Source organism: Lissotriton vulgaris, chromosome 8 (genome assembly GCF_964263255.1).
Source record: "Lissotriton vulgaris chromosome 8, aLisVul1.2, whole genome shotgun sequence".
In the NCBI taxonomy this organism is placed as follows: Eukaryota; Metazoa; Chordata; class Amphibia; order Caudata; family Salamandridae; genus Lissotriton; species Lissotriton vulgaris.
Genome location: NC_141696.1, coordinates 742,357,753 through 742,378,474, shown reverse-complemented (window position 1 = coordinate 742,378,474; position 20,722 = coordinate 742,357,753). Strand labels below are relative to the sequence as shown.

General features: G+C 44.8%; 1 protein-coding gene across 1 annotated transcript in view; it reads right to left on the bottom strand.

The window, feature by feature from the left end:
* Positions 1 to 710: 710 nt before the first annotated feature.
* The window catches only part of UGGT2 (UDP-glucose glycoprotein glucosyltransferase 2), a 1,432,652-nt gene continuing 1,412,640 nt past the window's right edge, over positions 711 to 20,722 (bottom strand). Inside the window, exon 38 of the mRNA XM_086936163.1 lies at positions 711 to 947. Coding sequence (XP_086792289.1) covers positions 711 to 947 — 237 coding nt within the window. The remainder of the gene's footprint in view (positions 948 to 20,722) is intronic.

Sequence of the window (20,722 nt, the reverse complement as noted above, 5' to 3'; positions counted from 1 at the left end):
TAATGTGAAAAGGTGGGTGGATTTTTGAATGAAAGGATGAATGGTTGGATGTATGAGTGAAAGGGTAGATAGATGAATGATAGAAAGGCTAAGTGTAAGGATCGAAGAGTGAAAGACTTGGTGGATAAGTGAAGTGGATGGTGGATGGATGGACTCATGAGGGAAAGGGTGAATTGATGGATGGTTGAAAGGGTGGATGGGTAAAGGGGTGGAAGGATGTATGTATGAGTGAAAGGATGGATGAGTGGGTGGGTATAAGGGTGGCTGGATGAGTGAAAGGAAGGTTGGCTAAGATGGATGAATGAGTGAAAGAGAGGATGGATGGGTGCATATATATAGAATGAGCGAAAGGATGGATGGAAAGGTAGATGGAGGAATGGATGACTGAAATGGCGGAAGTATTGGATGGATATGTTTGAGGGATAGGTTTGATGGATACGTTTGGATATGGATGGGTGGTCTTTCACCATTTTATTGAATGGTGCAAGACTGAATAATGGACGAAAGAATGAATGGATGGATGACAATGTAAAAGTGAAATGGTGGAAATCTTCAGGTAGATGGAAGAATGAAACAATAAATAGATAGACGCTTGGATGGAAAAGACAAGAGAGTTCTTCTGGGGAGGGTCACAATGACTTGCTTCGCTTGCTTGGTTGATTGGTGCCATAAAAAATTTGGTTCAAAATAGGAGTATTTTTAATTTCTGGTTACTCACTTGCTTGAGATTCTGCAAAAATCACATTAATCGTTAAAACATAACTGCACAAAAGCAGCAGAAAGACCACAGTTTTCTTGCCTTTTGCCGGAGAAGGTTGGGTTAGATTTTTCTTCTGATCATCCACCCGTTTTAAGAACTGCCGTATTTCAGTATCATACTCTACCCACTCAGGAACAATCCGTGCAGCGGCTTTGAGCTTGGGCTCTTTGGTTTTGGGATTATTGCACTGAAAGTAAAAAAAACAAGTTATTACTACTCAGTCACCCTGAGAAGTCAAACTTTACTCTTCACCTATTACAATAGTCTACCACTGACATAACTAAAACAATGTAAAAATGGCTACAAATTACACAATTGGGCACTATCATAATTTCTATAAGGTACAGTAATTTAAGAGTAGATCCTTCTCACTATATTCTTTGTATGAGGTAAGAGTTACTCGTAGCATATCTCCAACATACTTCCGACCTTCAAACTCAAATGAGTTACAACCAGTTTTCAGTTGCATGGGTGGGTGCCCGAAGCCACGTTTTGTGAATGCTGCTAGGCTCATTGAGGAAGAGGATGCGTCTCAAATTGGTGTCTGGCGGTACCTCATCCTTTTCACCCTGTATTATACATCTACTCATCATATTGAGCTTCATTTGATGCTCATAAGGCATATGTGCAATAATGTAATGCTTTTTATATTTACTAAGACCAAAATAGCTCTTTTTTTATATTTTTAAAGGAAATAACATTTGCACTGTGTATGAGCCCGCAGTCTGAATCATCTCCAAATGCACTGTAGGGCGCACATTTTCATATATCCATCCTGCATTCCTAACAGACACTACCTGTGGTTCAATGTAGGGTCGGAAAACACCTCCTGTTTGTTGTGCTGCCTTTAGGCCTCATCTGAGATCCTCAGCCATTTACAAAAGTTATGGTAGTGATCGCTGCTCATCATCGAAGGTTTAAGATGCATATTATCAGACCGCATTCGAGGGCCCCTGGGAAAAGGAGGGGCTACTGGGGTCGTTTGCTTCTGATGTTTTGGGGTCCATCCTACTGTGGCTCTGCAAACTAGGCCCAGCACAACACCATCAGCATTTCACTCTGTGAGGGTGAAAGCGAGCAGTGACGGGCTTCTCTGGGACGTCGGTTGGGGTAGTTCAAGCTTAGAACTCAACAATCACCCAGTACCACAACACCTGAGCATCCAACCCTGTGATTATCTTTGTAAAAAAAAAAAATCAATAGTACACATCACAGGTCATAGATACAGATGCTTCACTGGAGCATGACAACTGTACATTGGAGCGATTGCTCCCCCCTTTTCCCCATCGCCTCACTCTCTCCCAGACTTGGACTCTTATTAGTCTTAAATGACCTTACCTCACACATGTGGAGTTAAATCTGCTCTTTAGGGGTGGCAGGGACCAGCAGCGTGTCTGACTGCCTCTCCCTCTTCTGGGAGGAGGTGCGCTGGCTGTGAGGGCATCTGCACTCAAGTCAGGAAAACAGAAGGTAAAAGTGGAGGTTACCACCCTCGTGATGTTTGCAAGCCTGCTTCTGGCCTTTGGGTGAGTTAGGGTGTGGGTTGCATCATCATGGGTCACAGGCTGCCCCTAAGTATTCTTATTCCAGTAGCTGATCCCACAATGGCTCACATTGCTGGGTCAGTGGCTCAGGCACAGCGCCATGATGTTGCAGTGGCACACTCCACTTAGGTACAACTTCACAATATCACAGCGGCACAAAAGGGGGTGGTCCTCGGAAGCTTGTTTTCGGTCCAGGGAAGACATGGCTTGGCAGTTCGGGCTGGACTGCTCCCATGAGGCACAGGGTCAGACTGATTTGCATATAGCCTTGTTGGAACTGGGGTGGCAGAGTGGGCTAAAGAACGGTGATGGATTAAACCCAGATCTTTTGACTGGGTGTGAGTGTTTGATTGATTCAGATGCTCCGTCGATCACCACCCCCTTTTGTAATGCTTTTGGCTGCCATAAGTGTGGCAGGGTATGCTCAGACGTGAGTCCCTTGCTCACTTTGCCACTGGATTCAAGCAAGCCGGGCTGAAGACGGCTGGAATGCCAGAAACCGGTCCTCGAAAGCTTGTTTCCGGTCCAGGGAAGACATGGCTTGGCAGTTCGGGCTGGACTGTTCCCATGAGGCACAGGGTCAGACTGATTTGCATATAGCCATGTCTGAACTGGGGTGGCAGAGTGGGCTAAAGAACGGTGATGGATTAAACCCAGATCTTTTGACTGGGTGTGAGTGTTTGATTGATTCAGATGCTCCGTCCATCACCACCCCCTTTTGTACCGCTTTTGGCCGACATAAGTGTGTCAGGCTATGCTCAGACGCGAGTCCCTTGCTCACTTTGCCACTCGATTCAAGCAAGCCGGGCTGAAGACGGCTGGAATGCCAGAAACCGGTCCTCGGAAGATTGTTTCCGGTCCAGGGAAGACATGGCTTGGCAGTTCGGGCTGGACTGTTCCCATGAAGCACAGGGTCAGACTGATTTGCATATAGCCATGTCTGAACTGGGGTGGCAGAGTGGGCTAAAGAACGGTGATGGATTAAACCCAGATCTTTTGTCTGGGTGTGAGTGTTTGAATGATTCCGATGCTCCGTCCATCACCACCCCCTTTTGTACCGCTTCTGAAGAAGACATGAACATATGGGTATTCTTCTGCCACTGACAAGTACTCTCAGATTAGGGTTCCACAGGTCCAGAGAAGAAACTGTCCTGATCATTTTTTAGAAACTGACTCTGCATAACTTCTTGACACTAGGGAGCCTGGGGCAAATCTTCGGTATTCCAAGGCTTCTGACATCAGCAGAGATCATGAAGGTGAAGAGTACCTTGACGTTGAGTAGGTACCTGTAGACTGCAAAGACAATGAGTGTTTTGATGTGGACTAGGAACGTCAGTGATGCAATGGAAAATTTGAGCGTCCAAAGGGGGTAGCTTGACATGAGGACCGCCAGGGTAGATGAGGCTGAGTGCTCCGTCATCTTACTAGACTTAAGGTACTTGTACTACTTTCTTCTGCTTTGTTCTGAGGCACAAAGCCTCCCTTGTTCTCAGCCATTTGATGGGATATGCAGACAAATTGTACACGCCTTTATGGAGTGAGAATCTGGAATGCAAATGTTATGCTCATCCCTCCATTACTTCTTCACTCTGCAAGAAGAGCACTAAACAAAGAGAGCAGGCGTAGTGAGTGAAGAACCAGGTTGAGGAAAAGTAAGACTTCAAATAAAAAGAAGGAAGAAAGGCATCTACCTCTCAAAAATTGCTTCTCTACCAAACTGATGTTGTTGAATGAAAAAAAAAAATGCACAAAACAAGGGGATTCCAGTCATAAATCACCTTTAGAAAATGGCAAGGAATCTTTATCACTGAGCCAAAGAATGAACTAGACGACTAACCCTGCATAGCATAATATGGGAGGGTGTAGCTTCCAGAATTCTTGACGATGCAGTATGAGTTTAAACTATTTTTACGACCTATATTAGAGATTACATTTCCCCTTTTGTTTTTCAGGTTGAAAATTGGTAAAACCGGTTGGATTTTCATCCGAATGTATTTTATGGTTTCACCTGTTCAGTCTCTATATTGTTCCAAACCAAATAACATTCTAGAAAATGGTGCTTTATACAAAGAATGTATTTTTAAAAAAATGTTTTTATTGATTTTAACATATTTATCCCCCCCCCAGACAGGCAAACTTTCTGTTCATTAACAACATGAACTTTACATTGTGTTTGTCATATTTAGATATACATTATAGAGAATTTACAAAATAAAATATATTCCCAGCATCACGAAAAGACCAATTAAAGCAGTGACATGAATACATTACAGTATCGATAATAAATCAGTTTTGTAGAGCTCGCCAGTGTGTGAGAGGAGTCCAGATTTTCATGCCCCTTTCGCGTCGCCGTCTGCGTTTCCGCTTATATATAGCTGTCTCGATATTATGCACAGCTAAAAGCCTGGCTAGCCACTGTTGGAAAGTAGGTGGTAACGGGTCTAGCCAAGCCTAGGCATAGCCGCCAAATGGCCATAGCAACAAATATAAAATCGTGGCCGCTCTCAAGTTTATCTGGATCCTCCGCCCCAAGTACCATTACCTCTGGTGACAAGGCAACCTTTCTGTGAAGAACAGAAGTTAAGAACCTCTCTATATTTTGTATCAAAGGTATTAACACCGGGCAAGAGGCAAAGATATGGATGGAGTCTGCCTTAAATAGGTTGCATCTCGGGCAGCAAGTCCCATTACTGGTTCCCCATTTTGCAATTTTATCGGGTGTATAGTAAAGAATGTATTTCAATGCATTTTCAAAATAAAAAAATATATTGTAAAATGTATTTGGGGGCTCGTGTAAGACTACTGTTAGAGGATAACAGAGAAAATCCTATGATAAAGGACTGTCAATAGAAGCCCACGAATCTATGGTAGGCACACACAAACTGAAGAGTACTACAAATGCCAGAGGCATTCGCATTTGCCTATTTATCTCGTATGTATACACGTGCTAAAGGCGGAAGATTATATCGTTGCTTTGCTGACCTCAGCAGTGCTTTTGACCTAGTAGACCATGCAATTCTCTGGACCACTTTGTTCGCTATGGGGGCGCCTTTACCAATCCTCTGCTTTCTGGCAAGACTATATGAGAATTTGGCGAATAAAGTACGTTATGGCCCACAGGGTGAATGTACCACCAACTTCACAGTTCAACGTGGCATACGGCAAGGCTGTGTAATTGCCTAATAGCCCCCTTGTTATTTTCTTTATTTATAAATGAGGAGGACCAAAATTTACAATCTGTGCATGCCGATGCCGCAAAAGTGGCTGGGCCTCCCACACGAGTTCTCTTGTATGCAGAAGATGCTGTCCTGCTGACCAGGACCCCGATGGGGCTGCAACGTTTAATGGATACCTTTGGGGATTTTATTGCTACTAGAAAACTGATTATTAACAAAAACAAAACAGTATACAATGGCCTGTGAGTTAAGGGACAAGCACTGTAGAACATTCTTTATGGATAAGTCGCCAGTAGCCTCTATTGATACCTTTTGTTACCTGGGTATTACTTTCTCGGGTAACGGTTCATGGTCTAGCGAAATCACTAATGAACAGAAACACTCTTGGAGTCTTTAGATATTCTGCAAAGCTGGGCTCCAGGCCAGTTAAGGAGTTGACAGCAATTTATAGGGCAAGGGTTTATCTATTGCTGCATATGTGGCTGGTGTGTGGGGCTACTACAACAGTAAAGTGGTTCAGACCGAGGAAAATAGTTTCCTCAAACGCCGCCTTTGTCTGACCACTGGAGCTTATTCCGAGATGATTCACAGAGAAGTAGGATTCCAGCACCTTTTAGAGATAGTTGCACTTCGCCCTCTGTTGCTCTGGCGCTCCATATGGATTAAAGAGGAGACTAGTTTTACAAAGTCCATCATTTTAGATTGCTTTACCTTGGACAATGTATTGGCGATTTCTTGGTTATGCTATATCGATTTTATGTACATTACACTATTTAAGGTGTCATTCCGAACTAACCCTCTGCTAGTTACATCACTATGGGCCCGATGTAGGTAGGCAAATACCGGTCGGAAACGGCCGAAATTCAGTAATTTCGGTCGTTACCGACCGGTATTTGGAAAATGAGATGTAGGGGCATGTTAAATTACAGAATCGGTAATTTTACAGAATCTGTAATTTTTCCGATTCGGTAAAATACTGAATCGGTAAAATTACCGATTCTGTAATTTAACATGTAGGTAGCACTGTAATCAGTGCTGCAAGGGTTTAAGAATTCGTTATTTACCACCAACTAGAAGTTGGTGGTAAATAATGAAAACCCTTCAAAAAGCATTTTTTTTGCTTTAAAAAATGTGCCATGTTGCATGCCCTAAGGGCATGTATGTCAGCAACATGTGCACCCATGCACAATTGAGGGGTGCAACAGGCCCATAGGAATCAATGGCAATTACCGAATCGGTAAATACCGATTCGGTAATTACCGAATCATTCCGATTCGGTAATTTCAAAAGTGGAATTACCTACATCCCATTTACCTACTCTTAAATACCGAATCGGTATGATTCGGTATTTAAGAGTAGGTAAATCGAGATTAGCTACATCGGGCCCTTAGTAAGCAGTCTATTAGAGAAACTTTTATGAATTATAAGAGGGAAGTCCGGCTGGATTGTGCGATAAGGAAACCAACTATCAAGTTGTATCTAACACTTACTGGAAATGAGGGTTGTCAAGACTATTTAATTTATATTCCTAATCTCATGCATCGTGTTGCACTAGTAAGATCCAGTTTGGAAATTGTCCATCATCTCGTTGCCTTCCCCAACAGGAAAATGTGTCCCTTGGATTTGACTCCTTGTTCATGTAATGGGCAAAGTAAGCAAAGCACTGTGCACTTTATGATGTTTTGTAGTTTTTATTCTGGTTTTAGAAGTTATTACCTTAAACCACAGCTGCTTGCGTATGGCAATGGATCGCATATTGCTGCCTTAAAATACTTGTCCAAATTAAACAATGCCAGGGTTTGTTTCAATGTAGCACTTTTTCTTATTAATGCAATAACATACGGAAAGCATCGCTGTTTCATTATAGTGATGACTTAACATTGTTTTCAAATGGAGATTGAACCGATTTTAAACATTTATAAATATGACCGACTTTGTTTCCTTGTCGTATATTGAATATTGCTTTGTATAATCTTTTATAACTCTTATGCTACCCATGTGTAATGTATTTAGCTTTTTATTATGTATACTTTTACGGTTGTTTTAAACATACCGAATAAAGGTTTTGAATTCGAATTGCCTATGTATCTCTGGGCTTTGTTGTGGGATGCAGTATGTTTAATTAAAATGATCCTCTAGGCCATAAATTTGCTGCTAGACATTGGTTAGAGCATGACAGTCTAAATTGCTGGCATCCTTTGCATGTAAAGAATTGAGCATCGTGGACTAACGTATTCCAGTTATGGTCCTGGAAATTTCATAAGGGTAGGAGGAGAGTACCTATGCTGCAGGGAACGCGTGAGACCTAATTTGCTCCCCCGCGAGTGCAGCAGGGGGAGGTGCCACTACCAAAATGCAGTGGAAGGAGAAAGGAGCAAGGTATCCAGGCAGAACACCACTGTCTCGCTGGGAGCTCTTCTTTAGGTCTCCGAGGCGGGAGACACAGGGGCGCTGGCTCCTTGCAGCAGAGTGCGATCTGGCGGTCTTGTGCGGCTGCGAGGTTCCTGTTTCAGAGTCGCAGGGAATGCCTCTCTCCGGTGGATGCTCCGTTGCGTCGCTAGACCCCACTCACCCCCATCCGGTGTTGGCGGAGTCCCTCTGATCTCCTCCCGCCTCTTCAACAGTGGCCGCAACACCCGGGCCATTGCCCTTGGTCTTCAGGAAATTGGGTGTGGCTGCACTCCACTTCGATAGGTTGCCAGGCAACCTCCATGCTCACATCACAGGCAGTCTCGAGCGGGGAGAGGGAGAGTGCTTCTTCCTCATCAGCTCCCCCTTCCCATCTCTCCAGAATCACTTGGATGGTGAAGCGCAGCATGCGCTGCCGGCTGACAATAGCGCTCCTCACATGCTTTCCCCAAAAATATAGGAAAAATACCACGCTCTGCAAGCTCTTTCTGCAGGTCAACAAAGAGCTCACCATGCACTCTGGTATCAAGGGCATCAACCGGCACTCCCCATGTGCTGGCCCCCTCGGAGAACACTGGCAGCACCAACAACAGATTAAACAAGGCCACAAACAAGGGTTTCTGTACGAAGAGTTGCAGTCATTCTCCCAGCCCAACAGGACAGTACTCCAAGCAATCAAGTCCAATGGCAGTTCCTCTTGGCAATCCTCTGGCAAGGTGCAGTCTCTAGAGCCAGCAACATCTGGTTGCATGTCCACGCAGTGTCTAAAAATATGGGGTCACAGCCCCTGTACTTACACTGCAAAAGTTTGTCCTGGAGAACTTCAACCACTTTTTAGAAGTGCACAGCACCTCCATTAAATCCCAAGCCCTGGCTCCAGACACATTACAGTTGGGGAGACAGCATTGTTTAAGTCAGGCACAGTCCTATTCAGGTGCAAGTGCAGCTCCTACCACCACTTTGAATGCAGTTAAGTTCTATTCAGCCCAGCGCTGAGTCACCCAGGAAAGGCAGAACACACATCAACCCCCTGGTGACTGTCTAGGGTGAATGCATATCCCCTTCTCCTGTCAGTCTAAACCAGATATTGAATACACAAGTTGGCAGGGCACAAACAGTCATAAGCACCCAGAAATGCCCACTTCTAAAAGTGGCATTTCTAAAATAGTAATAACAAATGCACTTGAATCAATAAGCAGGATGTATTACTACCATTCCAAACATAGCCATGCTACCCCTGTCCTATCAGAAATTACCATTGAAGCACACATCAAGGAATTTCCAATGCAAACCTATGGGAGGAGCAGCCTCACAGCATTGAGAAACCAAATAGGCAGTTTCACACTACCAGAACATGCCACACAGTTAAGGCACATATCCTACCTTTTACCTATACAGCACCCTGCCCATAGGGCTAGCTAGTGCCTACCTTAGGGGTGACTCATATGTAGTAAAAGGGGAGTTTCAGGAGTGGCAACCATTTTAAATGCCACGTCAATACGGCAGTAAACTGTGCGGGTAGGCCTTGCAGCGGCAGAGGCCTGAGAGAGGTTTGAAAGGCTACACCTGTGGCTGGCATGAGCCACGCTCCAGACCCACTAGTCCTCAGAAAGAAATTGAGCATGAAAGATCAGGACGTCTCCTTCTTCAAAGCACAGGATAGTCTTGGCGGCCACCACTTAATCTACTTCAACCGGCTGGTGAAGTTTGCATAAGTAAGACCACAACCTACCGGTGTGTCTGAGGTGCCGGCTGACACCTCAATGCACTTTGGTTCCAGTAGGATTCCGAATTACTAGGATCCACTGATAGCGGCTGCCATCCCTCCCCCACCTGCCATCCTGAAGACCCGCTCTGGCTGCATATTAATCCGCACCAATCTCTAGGGTCCCAAAGTCGACGTTATCGTCATTATCAGTCAACGCAATCCCCTGAATTGAACAGGAAATCATAATCCCTGTCGGAGGGTTATGCTTGTAGTTTGGACCTGACCATAAAGTGCCTCCCCCTATTTGTATTCACATGTCATTCTTGTCACTTCTTGTATAGCAAAACTATCACCTATCACAATAAGTCACTCATTGTACACTTGAGTCTTGTGTAGTTTTGTTTTTGTGCATTGTGTCACTCGACAGCCATTTCAATACATTTTGAAAAGTAAAGAATACCATTTACTGCTTATCCAAGTTGTGTTCTCTTGGTGCGTTTTTTGGAAATGTCTTTAAGGTATTGAATACCGTGTACAAATGATTTGTCCTACCGGACAGAACCGATTTTCCTTATTTTGTATATTTACCCAGGTTCTGAGGGATACAGGGTCACCCCATTATTTCTAATGGCAGGCCCACTAGTAGCAGTTCATTTACAGGCCATGGGTATAGGAGATACCACTGTGCAGGGGACTTACAGGTAAATTAAACATGCCAAATAAGTGTAGACCAATCTTCCCAACTTTACAAGAGAGAGCACATGCCCTTTAGAACTGACCAGCAGTGCCCAGGGTCAGAAAACCAACAAAAACAGGTCAGAAAAAATACAGCAGAAAGGCAAAGAGTTTGGGGATAGCCCTGCAAAAAAGGCCAGTTCCAACACTTAGCATACTTGGTCAAGCTTTCCTATGAACGAGAACTTAACTTCACACTAGACCACTGTGCTTTTAGGACCTGGTGTGTACTGCAGATTGATACTTTTACCACTCAGTGTGACCCAGAATGTCACAGTTACACTTCTGCATTGGAATGGAGTCCAGGATACATTATTGATCAGCTAGAAGGAAACCGATAAATACCTTTACTTCCAATTCCTTACTCGACAAAGCATTATAAAATGTCAGGACTGATAAAACATTTGCTTCACTCTCACATGTCAAGCATGGGCTTGCACATGCAGAAACCTGGACAATCTCAGGACAAGAATGCCTTTCCCTACTTTTCCCTTCCATTGCTGAACCGGCAAAACGAATTTGGAAGAAATAGTTTCTGGTCGCCTCACCCTCTTGCCTTCAGCATAAGGGCACTGCCTAACTAAAGTAAGGAACCTTCCTTAGCACACATAAGATGAAGTTGCTTACGGGTCTTGCTGGCAATGAGAGCAGAATATTAGTTTATATAACGTAACCAATAATCTTTAAATGACGATGATGAAATGCATTTAAATGAGCCATGAAATAACAGCCATAGCAGCAAGTGCCTTATTGAAACAAGGAAATCAGCAATATGCGTGCCTAACTCGGCAGGAGTTACTACTCAACTATCATGTTTAAAATGCTCTGGAAAAGTCACTGCATGTAAATAAAATAAAAAAACAGCGATTTTCTGAAAACAATCATTATGGCAGGAAATACCAGCTTTTCATTTTTGTAATTAATGACTGTATTTTGATGGGAAACATCCTTTACATCGCGGTGAGTACACTGCGATGCAGTTGCAACGCAGCCATTACAAGGCAAGTTGTTACATCAACTTGCGCTGGATAGCACTATAACCTAAGGAATAGTAAGATTTACTATTCCAACACCTTCCCTACTGTACGTAAACAGGTGTTGGAATAGTAAATCTTACTATTCCTAAGTCCAGCGCCCTCCAGCGCAAGTCGTTGTAACGACTTGTGTATTAAAAACTGCAATGTAACATATCTCGGTCATTTTGATCGCGTTGTTACATCACATTCTATTTTCATCAAACATCTGCTACACATTTGCCCTCAAATAGTAGTTTTCATTTTGGGAAATAGCTTTTCCTCAAATGTATGGATTATCTATTTTCTCAAAATACGCTTTTATGCCTTCACACGTGAGGGACGGCCAATCACTGTCAGGCCAAAGATGTTTTCCATCATGGTATACAGCAACAGAATTCCAGGGATGTTCGCTAAATACCTGGTGTGACCAGAGAAAGCGTATGGATGAAAGGGCTGAGCACATGGGGGCAGTAGAGCCTACCCAATCAAATGCCTGGAGTGGACGGAAAATAGGAGTTGTCCCCATATCTCAGTGAGGGCCACCATGTGTCAAGGAGGTTTGCTAGATGCCAGAGAGGGTTATCATGTATCAGGAATGACTGTTGTATATTAGACATAAGCACGTTATGCCAGGAAGGGTGGCTGCATGGCAAAAGTTGTGATATAATCTGAGGTGCAGACTAAATGTTAGGGAGAATCTTAGCCCCAAATGATACATTATACAACGGAGGAACACTGTATGCTATTTATGCTTTGGAGAACATGGAATCTCCTGAATGTCAAGGGTAGACTCACAGGAAGGTGGGTAGCAGATGCCACTTTATATGGATGTCCACGTTATGCCAGCCTTGCCCACCATGTGGCTGGAATGCCTGCCATAAGAAAAGTGTGGTCGTCAGATTCTAGCCGGGGTGGGCACTAGCTGTTTTTAGAGACCAATTGAATGTTATTTTTTTTAAAATGCCCCCGTTTAGAATTCAGTAGCAAACTTTTCATTTTGGTAAATACATTTTTTTTCCCTTGTATATCAAGTTTCTATTTTTTGATAAAACACGATTTTACCTTTCGGTATTAGCTCAAACATCAGCTTGTCATTAGCTGAAAATTGTCTCTTTCTGTTACCAAATACCAATGTTTTCCCTTTTAAGGAATACAGTCATTTAGCGCCCTAATACCAGGTTATTTCCATCATGTACTCATGTTAACCATTGCCTTATACAGAAAGATATACGGTTCACGTGCTAGAAGTGGCCAACAAATACCCTTATGTGGCCATATGCCTGGAGTGCACCATATGAAAACAAGTTACTTACCTGTAACTTTAGTTCCCCAGTATTGGTAACTTTCATAGATTCCCATGCTTTGTATCATTCCCCGTTGTCGGAATGGGAGTCTCGGTAACAAAAATACCATAGCTGTAGGTACAAAAGACAAAGGAAAAAGGCCTAGGCCTCATTCCCTTTTGTAGCATATCACCCTCTTTGTGTAAAAGAGACCAAACTTAGGCATCAGCCAATCAGAAGTGCCTCACCCCTTAGAACCTTCCTGAAGGAACCTCAGAGCCTCAGATTTTCATAGCCGTTGTGTACTTAGACACCATATCTGTTGTAGGCGGAGCTTTCCTCTGGGAGGTGGGTGAGCGCATGGGAATCTATGAAAGTTACCAATACTGGGGAACTAAAGTTACAGGTAAGTAACTTGTTTTCTTACCCGAGTATTGGAACTTTCATAGATTCCCATGCTTTGTATCAGAGTAGCAAGCAGTTAGCAAGAAAATCCCATTTTGCCATCATAAAATTATAGCAATAGGCAACATGACATAAGATACAAAACGTGTAATACGGAAGGTGGGATAGAAAGGAAAGCTCACCATCAGTTGAAGAGGTTCCTCAGGACAGTCTGTCCTACTGCTGCATCATTTTGTTGCAAGGATTCCAAGCAGTAATGTTTGGTAAAGGTGTGGACGCTGCTCCAGGTAGCAGCTCTGCAAATGTCCTTCATCTGTACCCCGCTAAGAGGGCTGTTGAAAAAGCCACAGATCTTGTGGAATGTGCTCGGATCTTTCCAGTTAGAGGTTTTCCTGCAGCCTTGTGACAATGCAGAATGGCACTCGTGATCCATCTTGAAACACCCTGTTTGGATAGCGGAAGGCCCTTACTTGGACCTCCGAAGGCAACAAATAGCTGTGAGGATTTTTGAAAACCTTTAGTACGTTCTAAATAGAATTTCAAGCACCGTTGCACATCCAGCGAATGCAATGCTCTTTCTGCTGGCGTAGCCGGTTGAGGAAAGAACGCCTTCAGAATGACCGGCTCATTCAAGTGGAAATCCGAGGGAACCTTAGGCATAAACCTAGGATTAGTTCTCATGATCACAGTGTTTCTCTTGAATTGAAGGAAAGGTTCTTGGATGGTCAAAGCCTACAATTCTCGAACACGCCTAGCCGACGTGAGAGCAAGGAGGAGAGCCAATTTCCACGAAAGGTATTTCATGTCAGAACGATGGATTGGTTCAAATGGGCCCTTCATGAGTTGAGAAAGGACTAGATTTAAATGCCATGTAGGAGGGGGCAGTCTCACTGGTGGACAGACCCTGAACAAGCCCTTAAGTCCTGTTCGTTGAAGGAAGATACCACCTTATTCTGGGATTTTCAGCAAATTATAGCGCCAAGACACCCACGGGTATACGCCGCGCTCTATAAATTTTTAAAATAAATAAATAAATAATTAAGAAATTGCTTAATAATTCTGGAAGACCACAAGGAAGGACCAGACCCTGTCCTTCTGAACCTTGATAATGCAGCCAAATGGTCCTTAATCGATGAATGAGCTAGTCCCGACTTAGCCAAGGACAGCAGATAAGGTAGGATCTGATGAGGCTTGGAAGTGAAAGGATCAATGCTTTCTTTCCTACACCTTTGTAACAAAATGGAGTATGGCCCTGGGACAGAGGGGCAGCTGGACCAATATATAATGAACTAGAAAAAAATTGCTAGCCCCCCACTATGATTTCTTGTCTCAAGAATTAAGAGAACACAAACAAAGAAGTGTTTAAGTAACTTCCTAGGATAGCCCCTTTGGACCATCTCCTCACAGAAATTCTGTCCATGCTGATCGAACTGTCTTATCTCCGAACAATTTCTTCTAATCCGAAAAAAATAAAGTCCTAACCGCACCTCTGGTACAACATTTTATTGGGCAGGCCCTAAAAGAAAGATAACAAGAATTTATTGTTTATCACTTTGACTTAGCTTTCAAAGTTGGTCTTTGATCTTTCCTAAAGCAATTTTTTTTGCCGTTTTTTGCTATTTCACCTTGTGGTTATTGTAGTGGATATTTATCTCGCAAAGAATAATTATTTGTGGATATAAAATCGCTATATTTGAGAAGAAGATTGTGTATAAATTGTGTATAAATTGTATATATGTATGATGTGTAGTAGTTATGTATATATGTATAATTGTTTTGTATAGTGTTTTTCTCACTCATGAAAACATATAAAAGAATTGATAAATTCCAAAGGGTTAAAATAAAATACACCCCACAAACACAAGATTCTTCTTTGTTTGTGTGCTCTTAATTCTTGAGACAAGAAATCATAGTGGGGGGCTAGCAATTTTTTTCTAGTTCATTCTTTCCTACACCAGCAACAACATCTTTTCCACTTAAGGCTGTAAGTCCTGTTCGTTGAAGAAGCCCTTGCCTGGGACAGAAACTCCTTAATCTCTCTTGATAAGGGTAGGTTCATAAACTCTTGCTGCTCAGGAGCCATGCAGTCAGGTGTAACGACTGTGGATCTGGGTGCCAAACTTGTCCGTCGGACATTGTGATAAGATCCGGCAGAACTCTCAAAGGAAGAGGAGGAGCTATCGACAACAGATGTAGCTTTGTGTACCAGAACTGCCTCGGCCAAGCCGGGGCTATCAGGATCATCCTGCACGGCTCCACCTTGATCTTCCTGATAAGTCGTGGGATCAGAGGTATGGGAGGAAAGGCGTAGACAAATGTCCTCGACAATGCTATCGAAAGCGCACTCCCCAGAGAACCTCGATGGTGAAGCCTGCTTGCATAAGACCGGCATTTCTTGTTGGTCGGAGTGGCAAAAAGATCTATCTCCGGTCTGCCCCACTGGCTGAAGACCTCCTCCAAAACTCTCTGATTCAATTCCCATTCGTGGCAGACTGAGGATGACCTGCTCAGTCTTTCGGCGTTTTCGTTTAGGACCCCATGTAAGTGTTCTGCCTTCAGCGATATCCTCTGAAGGATCGCCCATTCACAGATCTGTTGAGCTTCTTGCGACAATGGACGAGATCTGGTTCCTCCTTCCTTGTACACATAGTGCATGGCCGTGGTGTTGTCCGTCCTGATAAGCACTTGGGAACCTTTCAGGCGAGGAAGAAAAGCTTGCAGAGCCAGTCTTATCGTCCTTAGCTCTAAAAGGTTGATGTTGAGACATTTCTCCTGGGGCGACCAATGACCACTGACATGCAGGTCTTGCATCACTGCTCCCCAACCCTCCAATGACGCGTCCGTTGTCACTACATGTGGGGACGGGTAGCTTACGAGGGATAGACCTTAGGACAAGTTGTTTTAATCTGTCCACCATAAGGTTGCTTCTTTCATCCATGGAGTGACTGTCACCATGTCCTCGAATGAACCGTGGACCTGTTGCCACTGGTTGTCCAGTTCCTCCTGCAGAGGACGCATTCTCAGTCTGCAATGGGGAATCAGGGGAATACATGATGAAATCCCCCCAGTAGAGATTTGTAGCGGCGTACGGAAAGATACCTTCTTGCCCGTAAGTCCAGAGCCAAGGTCTGTAATTTTTCCCTCCTTTCCAGAGTAGGGAAGGCTCTTGAGAGCTTTGAATCCAAGAGGGCCCCCAGGAAGCGAGCCGTTTTGGACGGGACCATAGAGGACTTCTCGTTGTTCAGAGTGAAGCCTAGATTCTGAAACAAATTCGTACAAGCTTGAACAGTCTCCAGCGCTGCCTCCCTGGACGGAGCTTTCAGCAACCAGTCGTCCAGGTAGGGGAAGACTTGGAAATGGTTCCTTTGCAGGAAAGCTGCTACTGGCGCCAGTACCTTTGTAAAAATTCTCGGGGCTGAGCGGAGTCCAAAGGGTAAAACTCTGAACTGAAAATGGCTCTTGGCTACTGTGAATCGCAAAAACCTTCTGTGTGCTGGGTGAATCGGAATGTGGAAATACGCATCCTCGAGATCGAGCGTGGCCATGAAATCCCCCGGATTGATGAGCTTCAAGATGTCATGGAGAGAGACCATCCGGAAGGACAGGGAGATTAGATAGGTGTTTAGCTCCCTGAGGTCTAAAATGGGGCTCCATTTTTCTAGCGTCTTCCTCACCAGGAAGAACCTGGAATAGAATCCTTGTCCCCTTTGGTTTGAGGGAACGGCTCTACCGCTCCCTTCCGGAGCATCTGTTGGACCTCGAGCCGCAGGAGACGCTGGTGTTTCGAAGGAATGGCTGCCGGGGGCTTGAGTGGAGGGACTTGCGTGAATTCCAAAGTATGCCCTTTCCGAATGATGTTGAGCACCCAACGGTTCGATGTTATCCTGGACCAGTTTTGAAGGTATTTGGTGACCCTGCCTCCAACTGATGATCTCTTGAAGGAGGGTCCAGTAGGACGAGCCAGGAGGCTGCTATTGGCGCTTTGACGAGTCCCGTCCTTGTCCAGCCTGTTTCCCCTTATTGTAAGGCCTGGAGTAGTTTGTAGACTGGCCCTGACGCTGTTGATAAGGCTGACGGTATTGCTGGGAACCTGAGCCCGTGGAGGAATAGCGCCGTTGTTGGAAGGATCCCCTATAGGTACTACCTCTGCCTCTGGATCCCTTAAAAGGAGACTTGTGGTATTGAAGGGTCCCCAAGGACCTGGCAGTCTCTGTGTCCTTTTTTATTTCTTGAAGTGTATCGTCAATGAGTTACCCCAACAATGCCTCCCCATCAAACGGGAGATCAAGGACCTTGTTCTGGATCTCAGTCCGGAACCAAGTCGCCTTGAGCCAACCTTGGCGACGGAGGACTGCCGCCCCAGCCAGGGATCGAAACGCTGTGGTTGCAATGTCCATTGCACAGTCAATGATTTCCATTGAAGTCGCTTCTCCCTCTTGCAAGATCTTTTTGGCTTCAGATGTTGACTCCAGAGGCAGCTGGTCAATGTACAGGGCGATATCACACCAAAGCTGGCGATCATATCTTCCCAAGATCGCCAGGGCATTAGCAGCTCGTACTAGTAAACTCGCCATCGATGAGAATCTCTTCCCCGCATTGTCCAATCTCCGCCCTTCCTTGTCCGGAGGAGCTGTTAAGGGAGCAGAGGGGTTACGGGATTTTCTCTGCGCTGCCTGAGAGATAACGGAGTCTGGTCTTGGATGACCCGTTAAGGCCGCCGGACCCGCGTCGGGTGCCCTGTATTTCTTGTCCAGACGCGGTGGCACAGGACCACCGTCGCCGGGTTCTTCATGGCCTTAAGGTGCTCCTTCCACAGATGATCCACAATAGGAATGGATCTTGTCGATTTCCTAAAAGGCTCTTTGAAATCGTATAGGAAACAATCAGTAGTGACCTTAGGCATGGCCAATTTGAATCTGCCCGCTGCTCTCTCCATCAATTGATGGAAGCCCCCAATGTCCGCTGGCGGGGAATCCGCTGGATCTGGGACTGGTGAAGCGGGATCAGCAATGATATATTCATCATATTCAGTATTAGGAATAGAGTCATGATCTGACTGCTGATCCCCATCCGAGGAATCATCATGGGCCTCTTGCAGCCCGGAGGAATCCTGTTGGAAGGATGCTTGAGGCTGAAGAGAAAACTGAGCCAGTAAAGTTGGCGTCACTGGCGAGGCCGAAACCACTGTAGGTGCAGCAGGTGCTGCCGGGACTTGAACTGGCCTATTCGCCCTGGATTTGTAATCCTGCAGCATGTTATGCAGATCTTGGAGAAAAGAAGATGGCACCGTCACCATATCCTGCCCAGAATGATGTTGTGACTGGGCCGTTTGATGATGACCAATCCCCTTGTGGTCGTATTCACCCTCAGAGTCCGTCTCCGGGTGCTTGACTAGAAGTTGGGAGGGACTATTGGCATAGCTGTAAGCATCCTTGTCCTCCTTCTCTGACTCCCCTTCTTGAAAAAGCATGGTTGGCAGTAGGGGGGACACATTCCTCGGAGAAGTCATCTCCGGCGTGATTCTTGTCACAGAAATAGTAATCCTTTTTTCAGAGGATAATATCGTCGACGGTTCCGTCGTCGACGGCTGTACATGCGTCGACGAGATCGGGGTCGTCGATGTCGTCGACGAGGAAACTGTGGACACACCAGCCGTCGTCATCGTCAGAGTCGTTGTCGTCGATGCCCTCGTCGACGAGACCGTCGTCGTCGACGTCGTCGCCATCACCGTCGTCACCATCGTCGTCGGTGACACTGTAACCTTCGTCGTCAGCGCCTTCGTCGTCGACGCCTTTGTCGTCGACACCCTCGTCGACGCAGTCTTCGTCGTCGGCGCCTTCTCCGTCGACGCTGATGTACCTGCCGTCGAAGGTACCTTCGTCAACGAAACTCCAGTCGACGTCATAGTCGACGATATCAACTTCGATGTCGATTTTTTCGTCAACGGAACCTCCGCCGTCGACGTCTTCGTCGTCGAGGACTTAGAGCTCCTCTCAGAAGACTGGGAAGAAGGTTTTTTGAAGGCTGAGGCAGTCTTCTCACCTTTTGAAGGCGTAACAGGTCCTACCCTCTCCTTTTCACCTCGGTGAGGAGATTTGCTGGGACCTCAGCTCTCAGACTCACTGGGGGTCTTTTTGGAGGCCTTAGAAGGTCTTTCCACAGAAGGAGAAGGGGAACCGCTACCCCTCTTCACTGACCTTCTTGAGGAAGACATCGACACTGCATCCTCACTGTCACTAGAGACAGTCTCCTTCCTGGATTTCAGCTTCTGGAGCCATGTCAAAAGTCTACCCTCATGGTCTCCGAGGGTCGTGGTTGAAAAGGTGCGACAGATCTTGCAATCAGCAGCCTGGTGGTCAGGATAGAGGCAATAGATGCAGTCTTTGTGCTTATCCTCCATAAAAAGCCTTTTCCTGCCACAGGTGGAACATGGCTTGAAAAGGGCTTTTTTCTTCTCCATTTCAGACATCCTGGAAGGCAGTCACCAATCCTGAACTGAATCTGAAAGATTCTGAAGAAAATATCCAAAAGAAATTCCTTAGAAGAGTAGAAGTTGAGTAGAGCTCACAGGAGACTCCCTAAGCACAACGTGCGGTAGAAAATCTGAAGCTCTGAGGTTCCTTCAGGAAGGTTCTACGGGGTGAGGCACTTCTGATTGGCTGATGCCTAAGTTTGGTCTCTTTTACACAAAGAGGGTGATATGCTACAAAAGGGAATGAGGCCTAGGCCTTTTTCCTTTGTCTTTTGTACCTACAGCTATGGTATTTTTGTTACCGAGACTCCCATTCCGACGACGGGGAATGATACAAAGCATGGGAATCTATGAAAGCTCCAATACTGGGGTAAACAACTGTGATAGACTGATGCCAGAGCTGGTGATAGGACGTTGGAGTCTGCCACCACACGGAAGGGCTGGCAATTTTATACCAGTAATGCCAACCCTTTTCCTGAGACAGCCACCATCATGTTGTCTCTGTCACACTCAAAGATTGCCTTCCTCATATCAAATAGGAAACAAATTCCAATGGGCTATTCCAGATTTTACTTTATATTTTTATGTTTGTTTTTTGCAAAGAATTTGCGTATTGTTGACAGGAGAATTAATAGAGGACAGCGCAGTAGCACCATCTATATTTCAGGTTTTGATAGGGAGTCAGGCCAATCAGTGTCTGTTCAGAGAATTGGAATGGAGTTACTATAAAAGAACTCGCTTTAAGGTTTTGGAATCAGCATTCAAAATTTGGAGGAAGGTGTCAAGATTGATCGGTCTAGGTAAATTGACATATTATACACCATTGAATGCTAATAAAATATTACCTTCTATATTCTGGGATAGGATAGCTAGGGATTGGGCCCATAAGGGTATTGAACAAATGGGGGATTTTTTTGTAGCAGGAGGGCTTATGTTGACATTTGAAGAATAAGCTCAGAAATTTTACTTGATTAACACTCAGTTTTTCAAATATCTTCAAGTTCGTGACTTTTTGATTCGGAAACAGATTAACTTTGAACTTAATGCTTTGGTTGAGGCAATTCGTTGGCAGGGTAAAATTGGAGATTTGTATAAAATACTGATGGAATTTAAACCTGATGATTTAGAGAAACATAATTTATATTGGCGGACTAGGTTGGGAGAAACAGACTTGGATGTAGAGGATGCTATTTTGATCTCCCAGGAAGCCTTCC